This window comes from Hyaena hyaena, unplaced genomic scaffold (assembly GCF_003009895.1).
Source record: "Hyaena hyaena isolate Hyena2069 unplaced genomic scaffold, ASM300989v1 scaffold_152, whole genome shotgun sequence".
NCBI lineage: Eukaryota > Metazoa > Chordata > Mammalia > Carnivora > Hyaenidae > Hyaena > Hyaena hyaena.
The window spans coordinates 1,899,751-1,924,634 of record NW_024080784.1 but is presented as its reverse complement, the minus strand read 5'-3'; the positions used below and the strand labels follow the sequence as shown (position 1 = coordinate 1,924,634).

At 45.9% G+C, this 24,884-nt stretch overlaps 1 protein-coding gene across 1 annotated transcript in view; it reads left to right on the top strand.

Annotated features, from left to right (window-relative positions):
* The window catches only part of MAGI2 (membrane associated guanylate kinase, WW and PDZ domain containing 2), a 1,134,938-nt gene extending 1,110,380 nt beyond the window's left edge, over positions 1 to 24,558 (top strand). Inside the window, exon 22 of the mRNA XM_039239084.1 lies at positions 21,896 to 24,558. Within this exon, the coding sequence (XP_039095015.1) occupies positions 21,896 to 22,569 (674 nt within the window). The 3' untranslated portion in view covers positions 22,570 to 24,558. The remainder of the gene's footprint in view (positions 1 to 21,895) is intronic.
* The last annotated feature ends 326 nt before the right edge of the window (positions 24,559 to 24,884 follow it).

Here is a 24,884-nt window from a genome sequence, read left to right as displayed (position 1 = left end):
CCTGTCAGCCATCTTATAACAGATTTTTCTCTATCAGGCTCTGTAGGGCCTGGTCACATAGATGTGGGCATCTCACAAAGACTTCATCAGTCACCTCAGTATAGTTATGATCCAGTTTCCCTTCTTCAGTAGGTAGGAAAGTTGCAGGGTTTGGTGTCTGCACTGTTTCAAGAGAGACCCATGAATTTTTGCAGAGGAGCCCCTGGTATTGTGCTAGCCAAGAGTTGGAGAGGAAGTGGTGTCCTTGAGTGTTCATGAGAGATACAACAGCATGAGGGACCTGGACATTTAGTTCTTGTCCCATAGTGAGTTCATCTGCTTCTTTAATGAGCAAAACTATGGCCACTAGTGCCCTAAGACATGGTGGCTATCCTGCCACCACTGGGTCCAGCCTCTTTGACAGGTATACTACTGGCTGTTGCCAAGGGCCAACAGTTTGTGTGAGAACCCCCGTGGGTGACCTTTTCCTTTTCAAGGACAAAGATTAAAAGGCTTTTTTATATCTAGCAAGCCAAGAGGGCTGGTGCCTGCCCGAAGGCAGTCTTTATCTCTAGGAAGGTGTTTTTAGCCTCCTCCATACAGGGCTTCTCGATCCCACCCTACCAGGAGTTTATAGAAGGGTCTTGCTATTGCTGAGAATCCTGGAATCCAGACTCAGTAGAATCCTACAGCCCCCAGGAACTCTCTTAACCCTTTCTTAGTTTGGGGCTGGGGTAGGGAGGTGATGACTTTTTTTTTTTTTTTCCTTCCTTTGCCCCTAGTGCTCTCTTCCCCTGGGTGAGAAGGAAGCCTAAATATTGGACTTGCTGTTGGCAGATCTGTGCCTGATTCCGACAGGAATTGGAGGAGGGCCTTGTGCCCTCCATACAGTTCTCACGGGTATCACTGGCGAGAATGAGGTCATCCACATACTGGGGAAGGGTGCAACTTGTGGCCTCCATTGGAAAGCTGGTGAGATCTCCATCAGTGCCTCCCCAAACAGGGTAGGTGAATTTTCAAACCCCTGTGGGAGGCATGTCCAAGTCAGTTGTATCTGACGCACTGTATCAGGTTTGGTCTATTCAAAGGCAAACAAGGGTTGGCTCTGGGGGGCCAAACAGAGGCAGAAGAAGGCATCTTTTAAGTCTAGGCAGGTAAACCAGCCAGCAGAGGCTGAGATCTGGCTTAGGACAGTGTACAGGTTTGGGAGCACCGAGTGCAAGGAGACAGTAGCTTTGTTGATAGTTTGTATGTCTTATACTAGTCGGTAGCCTCCTGCTGGCTTCTTGACTGGGAAGAGTGGGGTGTTCCAGGGTGACTGACATTCAACCAGAATGTTGGCTTTTCTTGAGTCTGGTCAGGTGTTCTTGGATGCCTATCCTTGCCTATTGTAGGATGGGACACTGTCGCTGCCTCTGTGGTTGAGCCCCTGGGATTAACTCGACAATAATGGGGGCTGGTTTGGACAAGTCCTGGGTGGGGGGTTGTCCTTGGCCCATACAGTGGGTAGGGCAATCCTGATTTGGATGGGCCACTCGGTTAGACTGGGCACAGAATAGCCTCCATTTTTCCTCTCTTGGTGTGGCAATTACCATTATAAGGCGAACTGATTTTTCTTGCCTTGGATCCAGTTGGAGGCTGATGCATCCGATTGACTTGAAGGTTATTTGAGCCCTCAGCTTTGAGAGTATATCCTGGTGAAGGATAGGGATACAGCACTCGGGTAGATAGAGGAACTTATGCCGTACTGTGTGGCCCCCAAATTCACACTTGGCGGAGGGCTATTACATTGCCCATTTCCCTGTGGCCCTGAGGATAGTAGCAATCTTCTTGCTAAATGGGACCACGGGGAAGGTGACCACAGAATGTTCAGCCTCCATGTTGACCATAAAATCATAGTTTGGGCCCCTACTATTATTTTGACTGTGGGTTTATGGGGGCCAAGAAGGAGGGACCTGGTCCCCCTCAATCTGAATCTAGCCCTATGAGGTCTTTTCCACAGGGTTCTTTTACATATCAGCTGGGTTTCTGGGACTTTCCCTGGATGGGGCCTTTATTTTTCCAATATCCTTTCTCCTTGCAGTAAGCAGATTGATCCCTTGCTAAGGAGGTCCTGGGCTTCCCCCTTTAGGTGGTGGGACCTTCTCCACCCTTTTGTTGTCCTTTCCCTTTAAAGCAGTGGTGAGGAGCCTGATCTTTTTCCTCCTCTTTTTCTTGTCTTCCCTCTCGGCAGTGTCCTCCCTGTTCAGGTAAACCTTGTTAGCAACCTCAATCAACTACATCATGTTCATTCCACCAAGACCCTCAAGGTTTTGGATCTTCCTTCTGATATCTGGGGCAGCTTGGGCCACAAAAGAGGTGTTTACCAGCCGGTGGCTTTCTTGTGCCTTGGGATCAAATGGGGTGTAAGTGCGGTAAGCCTCGCATGGCCTCTCATAATAATCCCCAGGGGATTCCCCTTGCTGCTGGGTGACTGAGGATATCTTGGCCATGGCATGGGCTTCTTAGCCCCTGCTTGGATCCCCCAGAGGAGAGCCTCTTGGTACCGGTGGATATGGACTTGTCCTTCTTCTGTAGTGAAGTCCCAGGTAGGAAGTTCTTCAGGTGTGGCCGTTCTAGCCCAGGTGCCAGGATCAACAGCCCCGGCTGGTGTGTGTTCCTCAGGGTATTGCCGAGCTTCTGTCCTAAGTCTCTCTCTTTTTGGTGTTAAACAAAGTGAGGAGCAGCTGTTGGCAGTCTTCCCAAGTTGGTCGGTGGCTCTGGAAGAGGGACTCCATTGTGTTGGACTCCATTGGTTTGTTGTTTCCAATTGAGATCAGTAGTTGATAAAGTCTGGTAATACATCATCAAGGGGCCAGGCTCGAGGGTTCAGGCCAGACTTTCATCAGGTCTCTCAGGTTCCCTCCTCTCTTGTACAGGCATCTGGAGAGCACCTGCACCTGGCCGAGGGTGCAATCTGGCCACTGGTCCAGGGGAGAGAGGATCTGTCAAGTCCAGAGGTTGTGGGGAGGCTGAAGGTGACGGAGTATTGGGAGCCCGGGGGTCAGGTGCTAATAGTTTCGGGGAAGCATACAGTGGAGGCAAAACTGGTTCTTCCTCTGGATCACTGGTGAGAATTGGCGGACGTTGGGACTTCTGTACCTTAGCTTGTCCCTGTTTATTGCAGGTAAATCACACCCAAGGCAGGAGGGTTTGGGCAATATCTAACCAGGAGTCAATATGTGGAAACTGATCAGGGTAACCTGGGTCTCTGGTGACAACACGCTAGATGCAGCAGACCCTTGGGGCATCTAAGGTTCCCTCCAAGGGCCATCCTACCCCAAAAGTGGACCATTCCAACTTACATAGGGTTCTTAATTTGCTGAGGATCCTCTTAATTCCATAGTTTCCTGAAAACCCCTTCTCAAAGTTCTCAAGCATAGTTTCAAGAACTGTGGGTTTGCTCTGTCCCAACCCTATAATGTTCCCATGAGGTGCTGTCACAAAGGGACAGGAGTTCCCCCTCTAATGAGGAGACCAGTAGGATGCCCCTCTGCCCGTGTCCCAAAGGAACTTAGGTGACACTTAGCTGTAGCGGTCTCAGCTTTGTCACTTATGATCAGAAACTATTCTGATGCTGCCATAGACTGTATGCAGTTCACCACGGAATCACAGACAGGCCTACTCAGACTCCATAGGCTTTTGGGGACCTTAAGGGTGCCCACCTGTGAAGCCACAGAATTGAACCCTGCAGGCAAGCCAGACTGAGGGGCACATTGACACTCTCATATACACCAGAGGTTATTACATTCCCTCCCACAGAATTTCTATGGATGAAACCACTGAGGTCTCCAGTGAGTGATCAGGCCCCCCTCCCACGGCTAACGGTGGGCCGGTGGGGTCCCTGCCAGTTTCCGGTCAGCGAGACCTCTGAGGTCTCTGGGGAGTGATCAGCTCCCCCTCTACCACTATGGGTGGGCAGGACAGGACAGATTTAGGGCCCAGGCCTTACTGGTTTCTGACATTGCTTCCAGGTCATCACTGCCAAGTGTCCTCAAATCTGGAAGGAGCAGTAGAGCAGGGCCGGTCCGAGGCAACCTAGCTGGAGACTGCTGAAATTCAGGCAGGGCCTGCTTTCTGCAATTCCTCAGTCCATCACCACCTCAAACAATGGGCCAGTGCAGTTTGGTTTCTGGGTCAGAAAACCAAATGTTGTGGAATCTGGTCTGGATCACTTGGCAGCAGAACCAAGGGCACTCAGAGATCTTGGAAGGGAGGAGGTTTATTTTACACCAGTGGACTCAGAGGAGATCATTCTCCAGAGGTCTGAGCCCAGAGCATCAGCAAAGGGAATAGTTTATAGCCTGTTACTTCTGCATTCCTCATTAATCAGGGACAGGTGTTTCCTATTTTATAGAAGTTTTCAATTCAGAAATCCATCCTCTGGCCATTGACAAGTACAATCTATCAATCTCAAGAGTAGCTCAAACTAATAAGCTTTTTTATGGCTTGACAGTGGACACAAGAAGCATCCCACAAAAGAACAAAATATCCAGCCCTTATAAGATCCAGCAAGTTTATTCCCAAAGATTGTCTAGGAAAGCAAAAGCCTTTGTTGTACCGGTGGTAAGGATGGTATACTTAACACAGGGTCTCTGCTTTCCCCCAAGAATGTGAGATACCTCCTGTCACAAACCTGCTAATCTGTGACACCAGGCAGATGTTTTTGGAATGAGACTTTCCCAGCACTAACAAAGAAATGAAGGTTGAAGTTACAAAGGCTCCTTATGGAGTGGGACCCTTTATGGCAAACTCCCGTGAGAGAGCGGGCATGGCTGGATGAAGAAAGTGCTGGGACTTTGTTCCGTGAGGCCCCCTCTGTTCAGCTGGCCATCCGGATGCACCCCATTAAGTGTATCTTCTGGATGTCAGAGACCCAAGAGAATATTCTCACTTGTCACAGAGAATAAGATGAAAGGGAAAGCCTCATCCAGTTTTTACATAAGGGACTCATGGACAAGTTTGTGTGCTCAGAGGCCAGTCTGGTAACCAGGAATCCACCTGTTTGTGAGCCAAGCTCCAATAGCAGGCTTATGGTGCTGACACCTGTGTTCCGACCTGTGGTTCTTCCTCCTCCTGACCAACTACACAAAAGGCAGAGACAAAAACAGAGACCATCTTTGGGAGGAGAACGATGGCTAAAAGCCAAGGGTACTCATTACCAAATTTTACCTAGAGTGCTTATGTCCAAGGAACTAGTTCCACAAATACTTTATCCTGCTAAACTAAATTTAGGGGGATGGGGATGGGAAAGGACTCATCATGCTTGCTTCCAAGAGACCTTGTCTGCAGAGATCCAGCAGGCCCTTGTGGTAAGAATTCTTACCTTCTGCTGCTGTTTATCAGAGGTGCCAGCATGTGACAGGTATAGCAGCCTCAGAACGACTAGTGTCCACACCATGAAGTAAATCCTCCCGACTATGCCAACCGTCAAGGAGGGAAAATTTTTCTTTTACTCTTCTAGGTTCTTCTGGTGGTCTAATCAGACTGGCATCAGACAGATTAACAGGAGAAAAACAAATTTAATCATACAGGTAGAGGGGTCCCTAAGAACACGGGACCCATAGGCATCCAAGCCAATGAGGCTTCTACGCTACCTGAGCTAAGGAGAAGAGGGCAAGGGGGTTGGGACTTGACAGGAGAGGAAGACAATTCACAGAAAGATGGGAAGAGCAGATGTTTGTCATGCCATACTAAGTCTTTCTGAGATAAAACAAAGTTATCTTTGGTAATAGCTCTCTTCTTATTGCAGCCTCCCCTATCTACATGTTTTCGGAGAAGTTTAGGGGGCAGGTAAAAAAAAAAACTTCTGGAGTCTTTGTTTCTCAAAAATAGCCTAAAATAACCCTCATGGCAAAGAGACACATTTTGGGGTGGCAAGTTTTGCTCCCCTGCAATTCATATGCATTTATTACAAATATACCAGGTTTCTCCACATCTGGAAATTACTAGGGTTGGCTGCTTTCCACTTTCAAGAAAAGGGAATGGGTGATCTGACTAATCTATTTTTCATCCAATTGATATTTATCGAACCCTTGGTAGGACGCACCCATCACTGTAAGGAACTTAAGGTGCAACAGCGATCAAGACAGATCACAGTCCATGTCAAATAGAATTTCTATTCTAGCAAGACACACACAGAATTGTAGTCAGTGTTGTGAAAGAAACCAAGGAGCTGTACCGGAAAAGAGCCACTTTGGACAGGGTGGTGAGAGGCCTCAAAAGTTGATACTGAAGCTGGAGAAACAAAGGGCCAAGCGTTAGGCTGCAAATGTGCGTGCAGCCCAGGAACAGGGCCCCCCTCTCTCAGCAGATATGTATTGTTCACGACAGAGCCTGTGGCACAAATTTGGCCTTCACGTCTGTCTGCACCACTGCCAACAATTCAACAACCCCTCTGCACCCAATTGCCAATATCCTTTTCCCAAGCCGGCCTTTGACTCCCAGGCCTGTCTGTAGCCCCTCGTTTAGGCTCCTGCTGGAGCACTTAGCGCGGCAATCTGGCACGGTAGGGTTTTCCTGCATGTGCACAAACCCGTACAAATCCCAGGCCCTGATGCACCATCGTCTGCTCTGATGGTTCAATAGAGTGTCGGTTATTTTTCCCCCGTTCAAAAGAGGCCAAACTCTGTTAAGCCAGCTGGGCTACAGACACTCCCATCCCCTTTCTCCGGCAAAACTTCCCTGTGCTTTGTCTCCATTCTCTAAAGTCCAACTCCCAGCTACTACTTTATAGGGGGGAAAATATTACTCAAATCTTCCCTGACTCTCTTCTTTCTGCCCCTGCATGGGGATTTTTGCATTTTAACAGGGGCTTTGGGAGACACCTCTTCTTCATGCATTGATTTTCAAACTGTTCTATTAGAGCTTCAAGTTTCCCAAGAAATTTCCTTAAGAGCAGTGCAGGTGTGACAGTTACCAGAGGGCAGGTGGGTGGGGGATGGGTGGAATAGGTGATGGGGGATTAAGGAGTGTAGAACAGAGTTTTCTTACCAAAAAAAAACCCACAAAAACAAATAGCCCAGTGCAGGTGGGAGGTGAGTGAATGGCAAGAGGCTTTGGATCCACCCCACCTCACCAAAGTGGTTCCATTTTTATTTGTTTACATAGTGGGCTTCTGTTTAAGATTTTATTTGAAAAGGAGAATGTGTTGCCCTCCAAAACATCCTTAAAACAAATGAAACGGCATATTTTTCATATATCCTAGAATGCAGATATTTACTAATTGAGAATGATCCCGGAGCATCCCCACATTTCCAGGTCAATGTGAGCCATCAAGATTTCCCCTCATTGAAAAACACAACTGAATTTCCTAATCTGTTCTCCATGACACACTTCTGATGGGTTACACCAAGATATCAACTTCTTTTGGCCCTGGGGGCATACAGAGGGCTAGGCTGGTATCTTCAGCCCTTGATCATTTCCATCTATTTGCTCTAATGCACTAGCTAAATGATACAGTTTTCTATGTGTGTCCTGATGTGCAAAAAATTAGAAGGCACCAAAATAGTGTAGTGGCTTGGGCTCTGGAGTTATGTAGTCAGTCATCCTGCTTCCCACTTACCAGAATTAGTCAACCAGGAAAATTGACTAATGTATCTAAACCTCGGTTTCCTCATCTGTGAAGTGGGGATAATACCACTATAATGCTCAGAACCGTTGTGAGGATTACAAGATAATGAATGTGACACACACGGGACTGTTCCTGTTACAGATGAAGCACTCAGTAAACGGTAGCTCCATTATCAATAGCCCCTTCAGCCCTAGAGGTCAAGTTTGCCACAGGTTTACTACTGTACCTTTGATATGCTCTCAAAACAAATATAAACATGAAACAGCACTAAGCATATAAGGTCCCAATTTTTAAAGTTATTAATGGTTATATCACCTCATTTACATTTCTCTGGTGAGAAAGATGAAACAAATACATGTTTGAATGTCATTAACATTGCATCAGGAAGCAATGCTTCAGAAAGAGCAGAAGCAAAGTAAACTAATGTGTTCAGAATTTTTTTATAGGTACACTTTTCATTGTATTTTGTTACAAAAAGCAATTGCCTTCATGATGATTGAGCAGATCTAAATGACCCATTATGGTTTGGACACATCCTTAAAAGATTTTTTTCTGTGAACACCAAATGACTTCACATTACTGTCCTTTGATCTGCTCTAATCATTTTTTGTTTTTTCCTATAATATTCTAAGTTTCAAGAAAATATCGTTCAGTATACATACATCAGTATTCTCTAACCCAGCCATCTATCAGTTGCAATAGGAAAGGTTTTCATAAGGAAAGGGAACACTTACCAAATCTATGGATCTCTCTGCAAAGTGATTTTATTCATTTGAGCAGTAACAATATATCTCAAACTGACTCAGTGTTCTCCAGTATCTACTGGGAATATTTTCAATTCAGTCCAGGTCAAAGTGTGACACTGAGGGTCCTTTTTAACATATGTAGTGTTACTACATGGAAAACCCAACATACTCCACTAGAAGTCTACTAGAACTGATCCAAGAATTCAGCAAAGTCGCAGGGTACAAAATCAATATACAGAAATCAGTTGTATTTTTCTACACCAATAATGAAGCAACAGAAAGAAATAAAGAAACTGATTCCATTCACAACTGCACCAAAAACCACAAAATACTTAGGAATAAACCTAACCATAGATGTAAAGGATCTGTATGATGGAAACTATAGAAAACTTATGAAGGAAATTGAAGAAGACACAAAGAAATGGAAAAACATTCCATGCTCATGGATCCAAAGAATAAATATTGTTAAAATGTCAATACTACCCAAAGCAATCTACACATTCAATGCAATCCCAATCAAAATTGCCACAGCATTCTTCTCAAAGCTAGAAAAAACTATCCTAAAATTTGTATGGAATCACAAAAGACCCCGAATAGCCAAAATAATATTGAAGAAAGCCAAAATGGGAGGCATCACCATCCCAAACCTTAGCCTCTACTACAAAGCTGTCATCATCAAGACAGTATGGTATTGGCACAAAAACAGACACATAGACCAATGGAATAGAGAACTCAGAATTGGACCCACAAATGTATGGCCAACTAATCTTTGACAAAGCAGGAAACAGTATCCAGTGGAAAAAAGACAGCCTCTTTAACAGATGGTGCTGGGAGAACTGGACAGCAACATGCAGAAGAATGAAACTAGATCATTTTTTACACCATACACAAAAATAAACTCAAAATGGATAAAGGACATGAATGTGAGACAGGAAACTATCAAAACCCTAGAGGAGAAAACAGGAACCAACTTTCTCGACCTCAGCTGCAGCAATTTCTTACTCAACACATCCCCAAAGGCAAGGGAATCAAGAGAAAAAATGAACTATTGGGACCTCATCAAGGTAAAAAGCTTCTGCACGGCAAAGGAAACAATCCATAAAACTAACAGGCAACTGACGGAATGGGAAAAGATTGTTGCAAATGACATGTCAGATAAAGGGCTAGTATCCAAAATCTGTAAGGAACTCACCAAACTCCACACCCAAAAAAACAATCCAGTGAAGAGATGGACAGAAGACATGAACAGACACTTCTCCAAAGAGGACATCCAGATGGCCAACAGACACATGAAACAATGCTCAGCGCCCCTCATCATCAGGGAAATGCAGATCAAAACCACACTGAGATACCACCTCATGCTGGTCAGAGTGGCTAAAATGAACAAATCAGGAGGCTATAGATGCTGGCGAGGACGTGGAGAAACGGGCACCCTTCTACACTGTTGGTGGGAATGTAAACTGGTGCAGCCCCTATGGAAAACAGTGTGGAGGTTTCTCAAAAAATTAACAATAGAACTCCCCCATGACCCAGCAATAGCACTGTTAGGAATTTACCCAAGGGATACAGGAGTGCTGATGCATAGGAGCACACGTACCCCAATGTTCATAGCAGCACTCTCTACACTAGCCAAAACATGGAAAGAACCTAAATGTCCATCAACTGACAAATGGATCAAGAAGATGTGGTTTATCTATACAATGGAATACTACATGGCAATGAGAAAGAATGAAAATGTCTGGCTATTTGTAGCCATGTGGATGGAACTCGAGGGTGTTATGCTGAGCGAAATAAGTCAGGCAGAGAAGGATAGATACACATGAGTGAAAACATATGGTAACAGGAGAAACTTAACAGAGGACCATGGGGGAAGGAAAGGGAAGGGGAAAAAATAAGGAGAGGGAGGGAGGCAAACCATAAGAGACTCTTAAATACTGAGAACAAACTGAGTATTCATGGGGGTGAGGGACAGGAGAAGGGGGGGTGATGGGCATGGAGGAGGGCACTTGCTGTGATGAACACTGGATGTTATATGGAAACCAACTTGACAATATAAAAAATAAAGTATGTAGCATTATCCCTGACCTTAAGAAATCTAATTTCATTATCTTCCAATTCTAGCTCATGTTTCCAACAGTTTCACAAATCAACATCCTAACCATGGTACCCACCCTTCTGTGTCCAAAGTTCAAACCTAAATGGCGTTTCAGAGTCTCCATTTGGAAGATTGATGGATTTGCCTCTGACAGACTCACTTTAGATAGAAGCTTCTCTGCTACTGCCCCCCAAAAAGAGATGAGCCCCACTTCATAATCAAGATAGAGGATAGGAAAGGAGTCTAGTGACAGTGCTTCAGCTGAGTTTGTAGACCATCACCCAAATGAGAAAGTCATTCAACAACCCTACTCCATCCCTGACCAGCTAGGTAGCCCAGAACAAGTTACTTAACCTCTTTGTGCCTCAGTTTCCTCATGTATAAAATGTACACGTTTACATGTGGGTAAATATATTAGAAGAATTACATATCTAGGAAGCACCTCACTCAACGTTCCCTGTTGCTATTATTAGTCATATAATAGTGGTAATACTATTGATACTTTCCCAAACACTAATCTGTAAGGCAGCCATTAGTTCTGCATATCCGCCCTGTATTGGGAGGAGGAAAGAGGAGTGGAAACCAATCAGCCCAAAGCTGGAAACCCTAGGGCTGTTAGGGGAGATGTGGGGCAGGAGACAGGATTCCTTCCCTGCAGCAATCCCTAGCTCCCTTCTACGGGGTCTCCCTCACCCTTCTGCACAGGACAAAATTAACTCTTCCTTGATTTCATTACATTTTCTTTTTTACACTATTTTTATTTTTTGCTGGAGATAAGGGCCATCTGAGAATACCAGTACTGCAGATACTGATTTATGGCAATAAGTAGTCTGTGCCTAGTGGATGACCTCCCTGGTTACTGTCACTTGAGTTATATTCCATAAAAGAAACAAACTGTTGAAACACAGTAGATGAGGTTTCTGTGTTTACTTTTTTTTTTTTTAATCTCAGGCACATGAAGTGGATTACATTTCATTTTTCAATATTACTAGCTTCCTAGAAGTCAAAAGATCACATGTCTTTTTAACTTGAATATAATAGTATGTGTGTGTGTGTGTGTGTGTGTGTGATTTGTGTACAGATATACTAATAATATGTAATTATGTATGTATCAGTCTATTTTTTTAAGTATTTATTTGAGTCAGAGAGCAAGAACAGGGGAGGAGCAGAGAGAGAGAGAAAGAATCTTGTGCTGAGAGTGCAGAGCCGCACATGGGGCTCTATCCTATGAAGCACAAAATCAGAATCTGAGCTAAAATTAAAAGTCAGTCACTTAACCAACTGAGCCACGTAAGCTCCCCTAATTGGTCTGTTTTCTAGGAGAGATCTAGAGTGGCTGGAACCAACAATACGGGGAAAAAACTTGACTCTAACTTAGGACCGGAACCCCCCCCCCAACCCCCCGCAACAGAGTGTGAGCTATTTAGGACCTGTATTGCCTGTGGTTCCTCTGAACACTCACTAGCCTAGTGGCTAACGACTCCCCCGAGATAAAGTTCCTTTAAGCAAAGTCATTACATCATCATGGCTGAGAAGATTAACAATGGAAAGAACATCTGTTAAAAGTCAGGAGAACTCAACTGCTCTTTCTCCATCCAAAGCTTCTGTCTCTGTCTGTCTGTCTGTCTCTCTCTCTCTCGTCTCTCTCTGTCTCTCTCTCTGTCTGTCTATCTGTCTGTCTCTCTGTCTCTCGTCCCAGGGGCCACTGATGAAGCCAAGAACTCTTCCCAGTGCAGTTCCTATGGCTGGCGTCCTCCCTCTGCACTCCAGCCGCAAACTTACTGATTTCCCCTCCCCCTCAAATACACACTAGCGATTCTCCACCATCCTCCCCATCCAAAAACTGATAAAAGCATAAACACAAACCTTTTTTGTTGATTATTCTCTATGAAGATCTGCTCTGAAGTATTTGCCCAAGTAGGCATCTGGTTTCAAGTCCTCCATTTGTGGAACAGATTGATTTGTTCCTCAAATATTCACTGAGCACTTACCAATGTGTCAAACACTATGCTAGGTAGTAATTCCCACTGTGATAAAGACTAAGGTGGCCACTGCCCTCATGAAGCTGGCCACCTAGTAGTGGAAACTGATTTAATCAGATAAACAGGCAGATACATAATTACAAGTTATAAGTACTATGAGGAAATAAAAATAAGATGCTCTTGAGGACAGCAGAGTATCTACCTTGGACTGGGCCCTCTAGGGTGTTATTTAAGTGACCTAAAGAATAGAAAAGAACTCACCATGTGAACAGTTGGGGGGTGGGGGAGATCCTTCTGGGCAGAAGAGTCCGTAATAACATCCCAAAATAGAGAAGGTGCTTGGTGCATTTAGGAACTGAACAAAGACCAGTGTGGGTGGAGAAGAGAGAATAACTGGAGATAAAGCTGAGGAGGCTGGCAGGGGCCAGATCATGAAGGCTTCTGTGGGTCATGTCATTAATTTTGCATTTGCATCTAAGAGCATGGAGAATCCACTGAAGTTTTAAGCAAAGGAACGGTCTACTTTGTGTTGCAGAGAGATTGCTGTAGGTGCTGTATGGAGAATCATTAGTAGTAGGAAACTAGAAGTACAGACAAGAGTGGATTACGGGAGTAGCCCGTGTGAAAAACAGTAGCTTGGCAGGCACTTTTTCAATTATGGGAACTAGGTTACTTGTCCTAAGCTCTGAGCTCAGGGGAGGATATGTGGATCACAGTATCCTACACTTCTCTAGTCTGAACAGCACTGAAATTCATTTCTGAAGCGCCAAGGGCTTATGAAAGATGTCCACACTATGGCCTTTTTAAAAAAAGTTTTTGGGGGTGCCTGGGTGGCTCAGTCGGTTAAGTGTCCGACTTCAACTCAGGTCATGACCTCACAGTTTGTGAGTTTGAGTCCCTCGTCAGGCTCTGTGCTGACAGCCAGCTCAGAGCCTAGAGCCTGTTTCGGATTCTGTGTCTCCCTCCCTCTCTGCCCCTCCCCTGCTCATGCTGTTTGTCTGTCTGTCTCTCTTTCTCTCTCAGAAATAAAACATTTAAAAATAATAAAAAATAAAAAAAGTTTTTGTTAGAGTTTATCTATTTTTGAGAGACCGAGTGTGAATGGAGGAGGGGCAGAGAGAGAGGGAGAGAGGGAGACACAGGATCCGAAACAGTTTCCAGGCTCTGAGCTAGCTGTCAGCACAGAACCCGATGTGGGGATCGAATCCACAAACCAGGAGATCATGACGTGAGCCAAAGTCGGACACTTAACTGATTGAGCCACCCAAGTGCCCCCGTGGCCTTTTTAAACTGTGATTATCTTGGGCAGCCCACACCAGTTGCAATCCTTCTAGGGAATGCCCGGAATCTTGACCTCAGGTGGTGAAAGTGAAGGCAGACAAAGTTCAAGTAATACTTAAATATAAGACTGGTAAGACTTGTGGGTGGATTGTATTTGTGACATGAGAGAGAGAAAGGAATCAAGCATGACTCCAGGGGATGGTTGTGTTACGCACCAAGAAGGAGAAATAAGGGAAAGAGTGCAGAATAGGCCTGGGGAGAAAAGATTTCCACTTTGGACATGAAGTGAAGATGCCAGTGAATGATCCGAGTGGCGACTGCAAGCAGACAGGCGGGCACACTGGCCCAGAGCTCATAGCATAGAGCTCAGCAAAAACAGGAATATTGCGGTTGCATAAAAGTCACATGAAGAGATGAGAACAGCTAGGAGACACTATCAAGAAAGAAAATGACCTAAGTCCAATTCCTGAGGAATTCCAGCATTTAGAGGTCAAGTAAAACCAGAGGAAACCGCACAGTAAATTGAGAAGGAACTGTGAGAGTCTAAAGAACAGAACGGAGTGTCATGGAAGCCAAGAGTTGGCTTTGTTTCAGGCAGTGGTCACGTGTGGGAGATGTGGGGAGATAAAGCACGAAGATGAATAGAGAGATGGCCTCTGGACTTGCGAATAGAAAGATCGCTGGTGACCTGGAAGAGAGCAGGCAGATGAAGTCAGGTTGAACTAAGAGGCTTTTTCCTTTCTGATTTCAGCCTATGGGGATGGGAACACTGTTTGGACAAAGCGGCTGCGGAAATGCCTGCAGGCCCACATGGCTGCTTTTGTCTTCCTGGGATACATCTCCGTTATTTCCCGTTCTGTCTAGAACATCTCAGATACAAAAAATGTGGGCAGCTCATCGTCCTGGGCAACGGCTCAGCAAATGAACACAATCACATGCTTTAGGCTGTGGCCAGGTTGGAGGAAATTAAGGGGGAGAGGGCCAGGAGGAAAATAAAGTTTGAAGGAAGCAGAACAGAATGTGGTTATTTCTTCTGGTTATTGTGTATCAAGATTTCATGAAAACTAGAGTTTAAAATGTTAGAGGAGGGCTCTTCCAGACAGGGTTCCTGTCACCAGGATGAGGCAAGTCAAAGGGCAAGGTGGGGGAGGAGCTGTCTGCAGCCCTTGGCACTTATACACAGCTTTGCAGGCTCATGCCTGGTGCAGACACCTCAGGGCTAGTACGGAGATGGAGAATTCTTGTCCAGAAAAATGGGAACTATTAAGCCACTTGTACAGATGTCCATCCTTTAAGTCATTTTACATTACAATCTAGTGCATTTTAATTTCTGACTGATACTCTCCATCAGTAGTAGCTTGGAACATTTTAGCATGTAGTTTCTCCCACTAATGATTTAATTCTATATACAAACACTTGAGAAATCTTTTTATCATAAGAGGGTTTTTGTGTCTTTGTGTTTTGAATGATTTCACCTTCTAGTTTATTATCACAAGTAAAATGTTCAGAAATAAATGCTAAGTATTCTGTTCAGTGATGGGGTCTAGTCCTTGTTGGTCAGAAGTGGCCCCTGAGCATGTCCATTTCACATGCTTTGATCCTATTTCCAAGGCAACACGTTAGGAAAATTTTCTAAGTGCAAAAGATGAGAGAAACCCAACATTTTACTCTTGGCTGACCCATTCTGTCATCTTGGTCAAATTACTTAACCTTCTCTCTGCTTCAATTCCTCCTTCAGGAAATGGTGTGAATAATAGCAGCCTCCCTGTATCTCACAGTAATTCAAGGCCAGCTAATTGACTCTGCCATAGTGATGGACTTGGCCAGGGTGGGGGTGGAGGCAATGTTGGAGAAAGATATTAAAACATGAAATGTCACCACCAGGGTCCAAGTTAGAGATTACCATTTCACAACACTCTAGTTAGACCTTTTTGAGACCACTTTTAACTCTTTCAGGCAATATCTTCCTGTATGACGGCATTGCCATGGACTATTATTTGCTCTTAGTTTCATTTTCAAATGCTACTCTAGCCTGAAGCAGAACAAACTTCAATTTTCAATGAAAACATTTGCATTTGAGGATTTTAGAGTATCCCTTGAGGTAGCTAAGTCTATCTGGAGTAGAGCAACATGGCACATGGGAATCACAGTATATGAGAATGGCTGATTTACTAACACTTAACACCTCAAGTATGCTAGTTAAGGCGGCCCAGTTCGTAAGTGGGCCGCGACTGGGACACAGAAGAAAAACCTGATTCAACTATGTGTCTAAAATCATTAGAATCCTCCCATTGCAAGATGCTTTTCCCTTTGAAGGTGCAAGTCTCATCTCTGGGAGGTAAACATCTCATCCTTACCTTCTAAGGGGAGAAAATAAGGCTCAGAGAGATCAAGTGATTTATCCCAAACCACATCTTGGTCAATGCCAGAGGCAGGATTAGATTCCAGGTTTTCCAATGCTTTTCCAGGGCTTTTTACTCTCTGAAAAAACAAAGAGACTATTATGCCCTAAAATACTCCATTCAAATTTCACATCAAAGGAGAAACTTTTTCTAACTGATTTGATACCGTACAGGTGACCCGAATTTCTGGTACTATCAACCCCACTTCCTTCTTCCTCTCCTTATCTCTTTATAAATCAGCATCAAAAGGTACTAGATAAGAATCCTCAAATTCTAAAAGAAGACCCTTGACATTCACAGACAGAGTCTGAATAAGGGCCTCTAATTGCCTCTGACACATAATGTTCCAGTGGCAGGAATTTGATCCATGGCACTGAGGCTGGAGTGTGGGATGGAATCTCGGGCAGCTGAGGAGTCTCTCCTCTCACCCAGCACTCAGATTTCAGTGTGGTTACCTTATTCCCACTCATGACTGTATGCCAGTTCTGTGGAAAAAACTTACACTCTAGAAAGATACTCCAAAATCTGAGGATTTCCAAAGGATTTGGGGACATACTCCTAACAAATATCCAAGGATCACTGTATTGGATTTTCCTGCTTTTGTCATGGAATCTGGTCTAGATCCCCCAGCGGAAGAACTAAGTGGCACTCACAGACCTTAGAAAAGAGGAGTTTTATTTTACACCAATGGGCTCAGAGGAGATCCTTCTGCAGAGGTCTGAGCCCAGAGCATTAACAGAGGGAATATTTATAGCCCTTTACTTCCCATTGCTCACTAATCAGAGATAGGTATTTCCTTTTTAGTCCTGTCAGCCATCGTACAACTGATTTTCCCTATCATTCCCCCCTTTGATGCCCCTTTAAACAGATCTAGTCTGCATTAGAAGCCATCTTCTTTAGATTCTTCCATGGAAGGTGCCCTGCTCTTACTGGCTCCAAAAGGGGCCCAGATTAGAGGCAGTTAATACCAATAGGATATCCTATTCATAAGAGGAAGGGGTGCAAACAGAAACCTCTGTTTCCCCAGATTTTTCGGATAACCTCTGCCAACCTGATGACAAAGAGTAAGGACAGTCTATCTTATTGGAAAGGCAATTGCTCAAGCTTCTGCATTACGTAGACCAGCCAGTTTCTGGGCTGTGGTTGGAGCAGGGCTGAAGATCCTAAGAATCTAGGACTGTCTGAAAGGTCACTTTGAGCGGGTTCATTGGACTTAGGTCAGTCTTCCAAGTTTGGGGCTCCTCAAGATTGGCCCTCTTGACTGGAGTGATGAACCCATGGAATAATATCTGCGACCTTGAGGGTAGTAGGGGTGGTCAGAATAATGGTATGAGGCCCAGTCCACTGTGGTTTGAGAGGGTCTTTCTTCCAATCTTTGACCCAGATGGAGTCCCCTGCTGACAAAGGGTATACAGGGGATCCTAAAGAGATTGGGACCCTCGCTATGGTATATTGTTGTAACTTATTTAGGGTGGCTCCTAACGCTTGAAGTTGCTCTCTTATTCTCTTATCCCCTATTTTGTATAGGTTTCCTGGGAGAGTCCCTAGACAGGGAGGGGGCCTCCCATATCTTAGTTCAAAGGAGGAGAAACCTTGACTTCCTGGTGTACAACGGACACGCAGGAGGGCCAGGGGCAACGGGTCTGGCCATGGGAGGTCTGCTTCCTGACAGAACTTGGCTAAGGTTCCCTTGAGGGTATCCTTCATATGCTCTCCTGTCCCTGAGCTTTGAAGCCAGTGAGCGTGTGAAGCTTCCAAGCAATGTTGAGCGAGTTGGTTAAAGTTTGTATAATATCCCCCAGGAATGCAGGTCCATTATCACTGTGGATTGTGGCCAGCAGCCCGAACCGGGGAACAATCTTTTAGGAGGACTTTGGCTACCTCCCAGCTCCATTCTGTCCTGGTAGGGAATGTTTCAACCCATCCAGAGTATGTACAGACTATTACCAGGAGGTATCTAAATCCTCGACTTGGCTGGACGTCTGTAAAGTCTATTTCTAGATCTTGAAAGTGGGTAGCTCCTACCCTTTGGATGCCTGGCAGGGGTCGCAGCAAGGATTGGGTATTATTCTGGTGCAAGTCACCGTTTGCTTATTGCTCGACAGAATGCTGGCAGCTGGCTGATGTAGTATTGCTTTCTGAGGAGGGCCTCTAATTTAGTGTTTCCTAGATGGGTGAGTTGATGGTATTCGCCAACTAGATGCCCTCCGAGGGCTGCTGGGATGAAGATGCACCCATCTAGAAGTTTCTACCATCCTTCCTCTGTCTGGGTGGCCCCCTCAATTTCAGCCCACTTAGTAAAAGTCATAGTTTGGCCCCCTACTTTCATTTTGATTTGTTGGCTCATGGGGGCCAAGAAGTGAGCCTTGCCCCCCTCAATCTGAATCTATTCCTGCTAGCCCTATGAGGTCTTTTCCACAGGATTCTTTTACATATCAGCTGGGTTTCTGGGACTTTCCCTGGATGGAACCTTTATTTTTCCAATATCCTTTCTCTTTGCAGTAAGCACATTGATCCCTTGCTAAGGAGGTCCTGGGCTTCCCCCTTTAGGTGGTGGGACCTTCCCCACCCTTTTGTTGTCCTTTCCCTTTAAAGCAGTGGTGAGGAGCCTGATCTTTTTCCTCCTCTTTTTCTTGTCTTCCCTCTCGGCAGTGTCCTCCCTGTTCAGGTAAACCTTGTTAGCAACCTCAATCAACTACATCATGTTCATTCCACCAAGACCCTCAAGGTTTTGGATCTTCCTTCTGATATCTGGGGCAGCTTGGGCCACAAAAGAGGTGTTTACCAGCCGGTGGCTTTCTTGTGCCTTGGGATCAAATGGGGTGTAAGTGCGGTAAGCCTCGCATGGCCTCTCATAATAATCCCCAGGGGATTCCCCTTGCTGCTGGGTGACTGAGGATATCTTGGCCATGGCATGGGCTTCTTAGCCCCTGCTTGGATCCCCCAGAGGAGAGCCTCTTGGTACCGGTGGATATGGACTTGTCCTTCTTCTGTAGTGAAGTCCCAGGTAGGAAGTTCTTCAGGTGTGGCCGTTCTAGCCCAGTTGCCAGGATCGACAGCCCCGGCTGGTGTGTGTTCCTCAGGGTATTGCCGAGCTTCTGTCCTAAGTCTTTATCTCTTTTTGGTGTTAAACAAAGTGAGGAGCAGCTGTTGGCAGTCTTCCCAAGTTGGTCGGTGGCTCTGGAAGAGGGACTCCATTAAGTCTATCATTACCTAAGATTTTTCAGAATATGATAGTATGTTATGTTTCCAATTGAGGAGATCAGTAGTTGATAAAGTCTGGTAATACATTATCCAGCAGCCAGGCTGGAGGGCTCCATTTTCATCATGTCTCTCAGGTTCCCTCATTCCAGCAACCCAGCCAGCACACTAGTCTCTCGTACTGGCATCTAGAGGACACGTGTGCCTGGCCGAGGGCACAATCCAACTGCTGGTCTGGGGGAGAGAGAATCTGTCGAGTCCGGAGGTTGTGGGGAAGCTGAAGGTGGCAGAGTATTGGGAGCCAGAGGGGTCAGGTGCTGATGGTCTCAGGGAAGAATATGCGGAGGCAAAACTGGTTCTTCCTCCGGATCGCTGGCGGGAATTGGCAGAGGTCGGGACTTCTGTACCTTAGCCTGTCCCTGTTTATTGTAGATAAATCACACCCAAAGTTGGAGGGTTTGGGCAATCTCGAACCAGGAGTTGATATGTGGGAACTGAGCAGGGTAAACTGGGTCTCCAGACACAGCAGACCATTAGGACATCTAAGGTTGTGTGCAAGGGCCATCCTACTCCTAAGGTGGGCTATTCTAATTCACATAATTCCAGTCTCCCGAAAACCCCTTCTTTGCATAGTTCCAACCCCATAATGTTCCTGTGAGGTAGTATCACAAAGACAAAGGGGTAGGAGTTCCCCCTCTAATAAGGAGACTAGTAAAATTCCTGTCTGGCCATGTCCCGAAGGAGCTTAGGTGACACTTAGCTGTAGCAGTGTCAGCTTTGTGACTTATGATCGGAAACTATTCCAATGCCACCATAGACTGTATACCATTCACCACAGAATCCCAAATGGGCTCACTTAGACTCCATAGGCTTTGGGGCACCTTAAGGGTGCCCACCTGTGGAGCCACAGAATCGAACCTGGCAGGCAAGCCAGAACAAGTCGCACATTCACACTCACACATCAGAGGTTATTACATTCCCTCCCACAGAATTTCTATGGATGAGACCACTGAGGTCTCCGGTGAATGACCAGCTTCCCCCTTCCACCACTATGGGTGGGCCAGACAGACGGAGGCCCCAAATAGAGAGACTACTGAAGTCTCTGGGGAGTGATCAGCTTCCCCTTCCACCACTGTGTGGGCAGGGCAGGACAGATTTAGGGCCCAGGCCTTACCGGTTTCCAACGTTGTTTCCAGGTCCTCACTTGCCAAGTCTCCTCGAATCCGGTGGGAACGGCGGAGCGGGGCGGCCCGAGGCAACCTCGCTGGAGACTGCCCAAATTCAGGCAGGGTGTGCCTTCTCCTTCGTGATTCCTCCTTCCGTCACCGCCTCCTCGTTTTCCCATACCGGTGGCAACAACGGGTCAGCGCGGTTGGGTTTCCTCGTCAGGGAACCAAATGTTGTGGAATCTGGTCTGGATCACCAGGCAGAGGAGCCAAAGGGCACTCTGAGATCTTGGAAGGAAGGAGGTTTATTTTACACCAGTGGGCTCAGAGGAAATCATTCTGCAGAGGTCTGAGCCCCGAGAATTAGCAGAGGGAACAATTTGTAGCCCTTTACTTCCCCATTCCTCATCCATCAGGGACAGGTGTTTTCTTTTTAGTCTTGTCCGCCATCTTACAACAGATTTTTCCTATCACTTTAATTTTGCTTTAGTGGCCAGAATCTTTAGTGTTCATAGTAGTAACTAACTCATCCCAGATTCCTAACACATCTGTCCTCCTACTTGGTTTCTGACCATTAAAAAAAAATTGTTTCTCATGTTCACTATTCTATTTTGTATGTGTGTTGTTGCAAATATCTCATTTCTCAAAGTAGGCAGATCTTAAACCCCCAAGTAAATGCTGAAACTAGGCTTTCTAGAAAGAATCATTTTTCTAAATCTGGCCCTGCTAGAAGTCAGGATTACTCAAATGAATTAAGAACTATGATTTCCAAAAGACAACAGTAGTAAATGAGGGGGTTTTTTTGATGAATTTATCTAAATTCTCAGAGTACCTGGTGGTTGCTAATTATGCTTTGAGTGACACCTAATGGTTGAAAGTCACTGTCCCAACTTCTTCCAGAGGTTCATGCCTGGTTCTCAGACCATCTTCAGAATCATCCGATGCCTGTTAAAAATGCAAAGAAATTCCTGGGTGCCAAGCTACTGAAATCTCTGGGGCTGGCCACCTGGGAATCTGTATTTTTCAGAATTACCCCAGATAATTCAGATGTGTACTCGAGTTTGAGAACCACTGATACCTAGCTGCCAAGGCTGATGGATATGCACATGGGGCTGTCAGAGCCGAAGGCACCCCAGGGAGCTAGAAGGGGTCAAGGCGGAGGGATGGATCAGGCCCGACCGTAGTTAGCAATGACCTCCCTGATCCATCAATGAGGGAAGGAGGTGGGGTAGATGAGTGGCGGGAAACAGAACCCCCGCGGGTGCGGCCGACTGCCCAGCTGGCAGTGAGGGTGGGAGCAGCTGTGACTGGGGACCTTGAAAGCAGTCGCCCCTGGCCGCCTGCTCTCGTCCCTAAGGTAGAGACCGAGTCGCGGGAGCGTGGAAAGGCTGCGTGGCGCGCCTCCTAACGCCTGTGCTTCCTGTCCCACAGACGAACCCAGCTGCTGGAGCTCTCCCGCTGCCGCCTCCCCAGGTCTGCCGGAAGTAGGCGTCTCCCTCGAGGACGTCCTCTCTCCATTCTCTCCATCACATCCAGCCCCACCCTCCGACCCTTCCCACCAGATAGGCCCAGACCCAACTTGGGATATCAAAAGGGAACACGACGTTAGGAAACCAAAGGAGCTTTCAGCCGGCGGCCAGAAGAAGCAGCGCCTCGGGGAGCAGAGGGAGCGCTCGGCCAGCCCGCAGAGGGCCGCTCGGCCGAGGCTCGAGGAGGCGCCCGGCGGCCAGGGGCGGCCCGAGGCCGGCAGGCCCTCCTTGGAGACCAGGGCGCCCGGGCCCGCGGCGGCGGACGCGGCGGACGCGGCGCGGGCCGGCGGGAAGGAGGGGCCCCGTGCCGCGGCCGGCCCCGAGCTCGGCCGGCGCGAAGGCCCCGGGGCTGCACCCGCGTTCGCGGGCCCGGGCCGTGGCGGTGGCGCGGAGCGCCCGGGCGCGCGGGAGGCCGAGGGCAGGGCGGGCGCGCGCGCGGGCCCCCGGCAGGGCGCGCGGCCGCCGGGGGGCGCCCCCGCGCGCAAAGCCGCCGTCGCGCCGGGGCCTTGGAAAGTGCCAGGCTCCGACAAGCTGCCGGGCGTCTTGAAGCCCGGCGCCTCGGCTGCGGGCAGATGAGCCGCGCGGCGACAGCCCGCCGCCCCGCCTCGACGCCTGCAGGTCGTTCTTCTTAGGTTCCGTCTCACGGCGTTTTAATTTATTTTCACTGTCACACGCATAGATCCACGAGGCACCAAGGCCTGGGAGCATCGACGTGAAGTCCCACGTGTCCGACGAGCATGGGCGGTACAGCGTCCACGCGCAGACCTAAACTGATCCTGAAGCCCCTGGTTCCATTTTGGGGGCTTTGGCAGCTATGGAAGAACCAAAATAACGTGAAGAACATCACAGAGAGACAGTGCAGTGTAGCTTTAGTAAAAAGAAGAAAAGAAAAAAAAAATTATCCCCACTGCATGAAGGATTTGGATGTCATCCAAACTTTATATCAAGAATCTGGACAAGTTAAGAGCAATCACACAAACTGGAATATCGCCTTAAAAATCAAACTGCACGGAGCAAGCTGAAACTGAGACAAGATTATATCTTTTAATTGATCTAAAGAGTTGTAAATAAATTGTTCTCGACATATCTAGACAGGGGTTAAAAGGTTTCTTTGAAACATCCAGAACTGTTCGCCCATGACATGTGTCCATGGCTCACTCGTGGCATCCATCACCGGTATTAGCTGCAACGTTCCCTGCATACTGCAGGCCGAGTTTAGAAATCTAGTGAATTCATTGGTGTGATGCCATTTTTACTGCCATTTCTGTGATCAAATCATATTTCTGTACATTTTCAGTGGTAGAAAAAAAAGGTTTAAAAAATTGTATCTTAGGGAACAGATTGCCATAAGTCAGAATTTTGCAGTTTAGCTCATAGATCTTAATTGGTTTTCATCTAAAATATGCATTTTATAATTGAAGGACCACAATTTGTTTAATCAAGATTGGCAACGCTGCAGTTCCTTTATGAAAAGGCTTTCCTATTGTCTCAGGCTAGCAGAGATAGTAGCTTCTTTGACAGCAGTGTTATATTTCACTTACTTTATTGTCTTTTTAATCGTCTTTCCATTGCTTCATTTTCACTTTGATAGAACAGAGGCAAAGTGTTTCTCCTGTACTTCTCAGATTATAATGAATCCCTGATATTAAAAAATCATCATTATGACCAATTTATTTTCATCAAAGAATGTGAACCTCTTAGCATTCTTTTCTGCTTATCGTTCCTTAGTCTTTCTCCTTTTATTTTCATTTGGTGTGCTTTTTTGTCTTTGTATTCTTTGGCATTCTTTTAGCAACCTCTAGATGCTTCCGTTTATCTTCATCGATCTGTGGTTGATCCCCTAGTAAAACTCTAAGGCTCGCCTTTCTTGCCTGCCGTTTTAATATTTCTTTGTAAAATGTTACCTTCAGTTAATTATCCATTCGTACTTATTTGTAGCTACACATATTAAAAAGGCAAAATGTTTCTGAGGGCAGTTTCTCTTTAATTTGTCCTGAATGAATGAGGCTTCATCCTTCTCATAGTCTGCCCCTTACAGGAGTTCACATGTAAATAAGCCTCACCTCCCTGCACTTGTAGTCAAATAAGTAAAAACGGGAGATCAGGTCCATCACACAAGGTCACACATAATAGCCTCCCTCCGTTGGCTCTTTCCCTCTGTGTAAATTGCAGTAATCTGAGCACTAGCGATTTAATTTCCATCAGGCATAGGAGTAGTTTACTTGTTTGACAGGAGGACAATATGGTTGAAAGCCTCAAGTGAAGAATCTTGCAGCTTGTAAAAGCAATTTCCAAAAATGGAATCCATTCATCATAAACAAAAGCACAAACACATGTAGCAGTTTACAATACTTTGGGTTTAATCTCAATTAGTCTTTCTCCCCTGGACTAGAAATCCAGTATAGTTTGCCATTAATTTATTGAATCTGGTTTTGGACAATGCTTCTGTAGTGTAGCTGCACGTCCCGGTGCTGTATCCTCTGACCTTTATTTTCCATGTGTTACAAAAGGATTAAAAAAAAGTTGAGATTACGCTTGCATAAATTCTAATTTGCACAGTTCACAGCTACTACTCGTGCAGTAATTGCTTTATGCGGCTGTAATCCATAACCTGTGAAGACAGCACATCATCTAAATCCCATTCCAAATAATATATCTGTGTAGTGTTAGCTGTGAATTTACCCTGTACAGCTGTATCTCTATAAATATAATTCATGTATTAATAGTCACAGAAAGACTGTAAGTGAGCAACTATTTTTATGAAACGCACCACTATGGATAAATTAACTTTTACAGAAATCTTGTTTACTGTATGATATTCTAAAACACTGTCAAATAAAATATATATCCAAAAATCTTTTCTTTTTCCAACTATATAGGCTGCGTGTTAA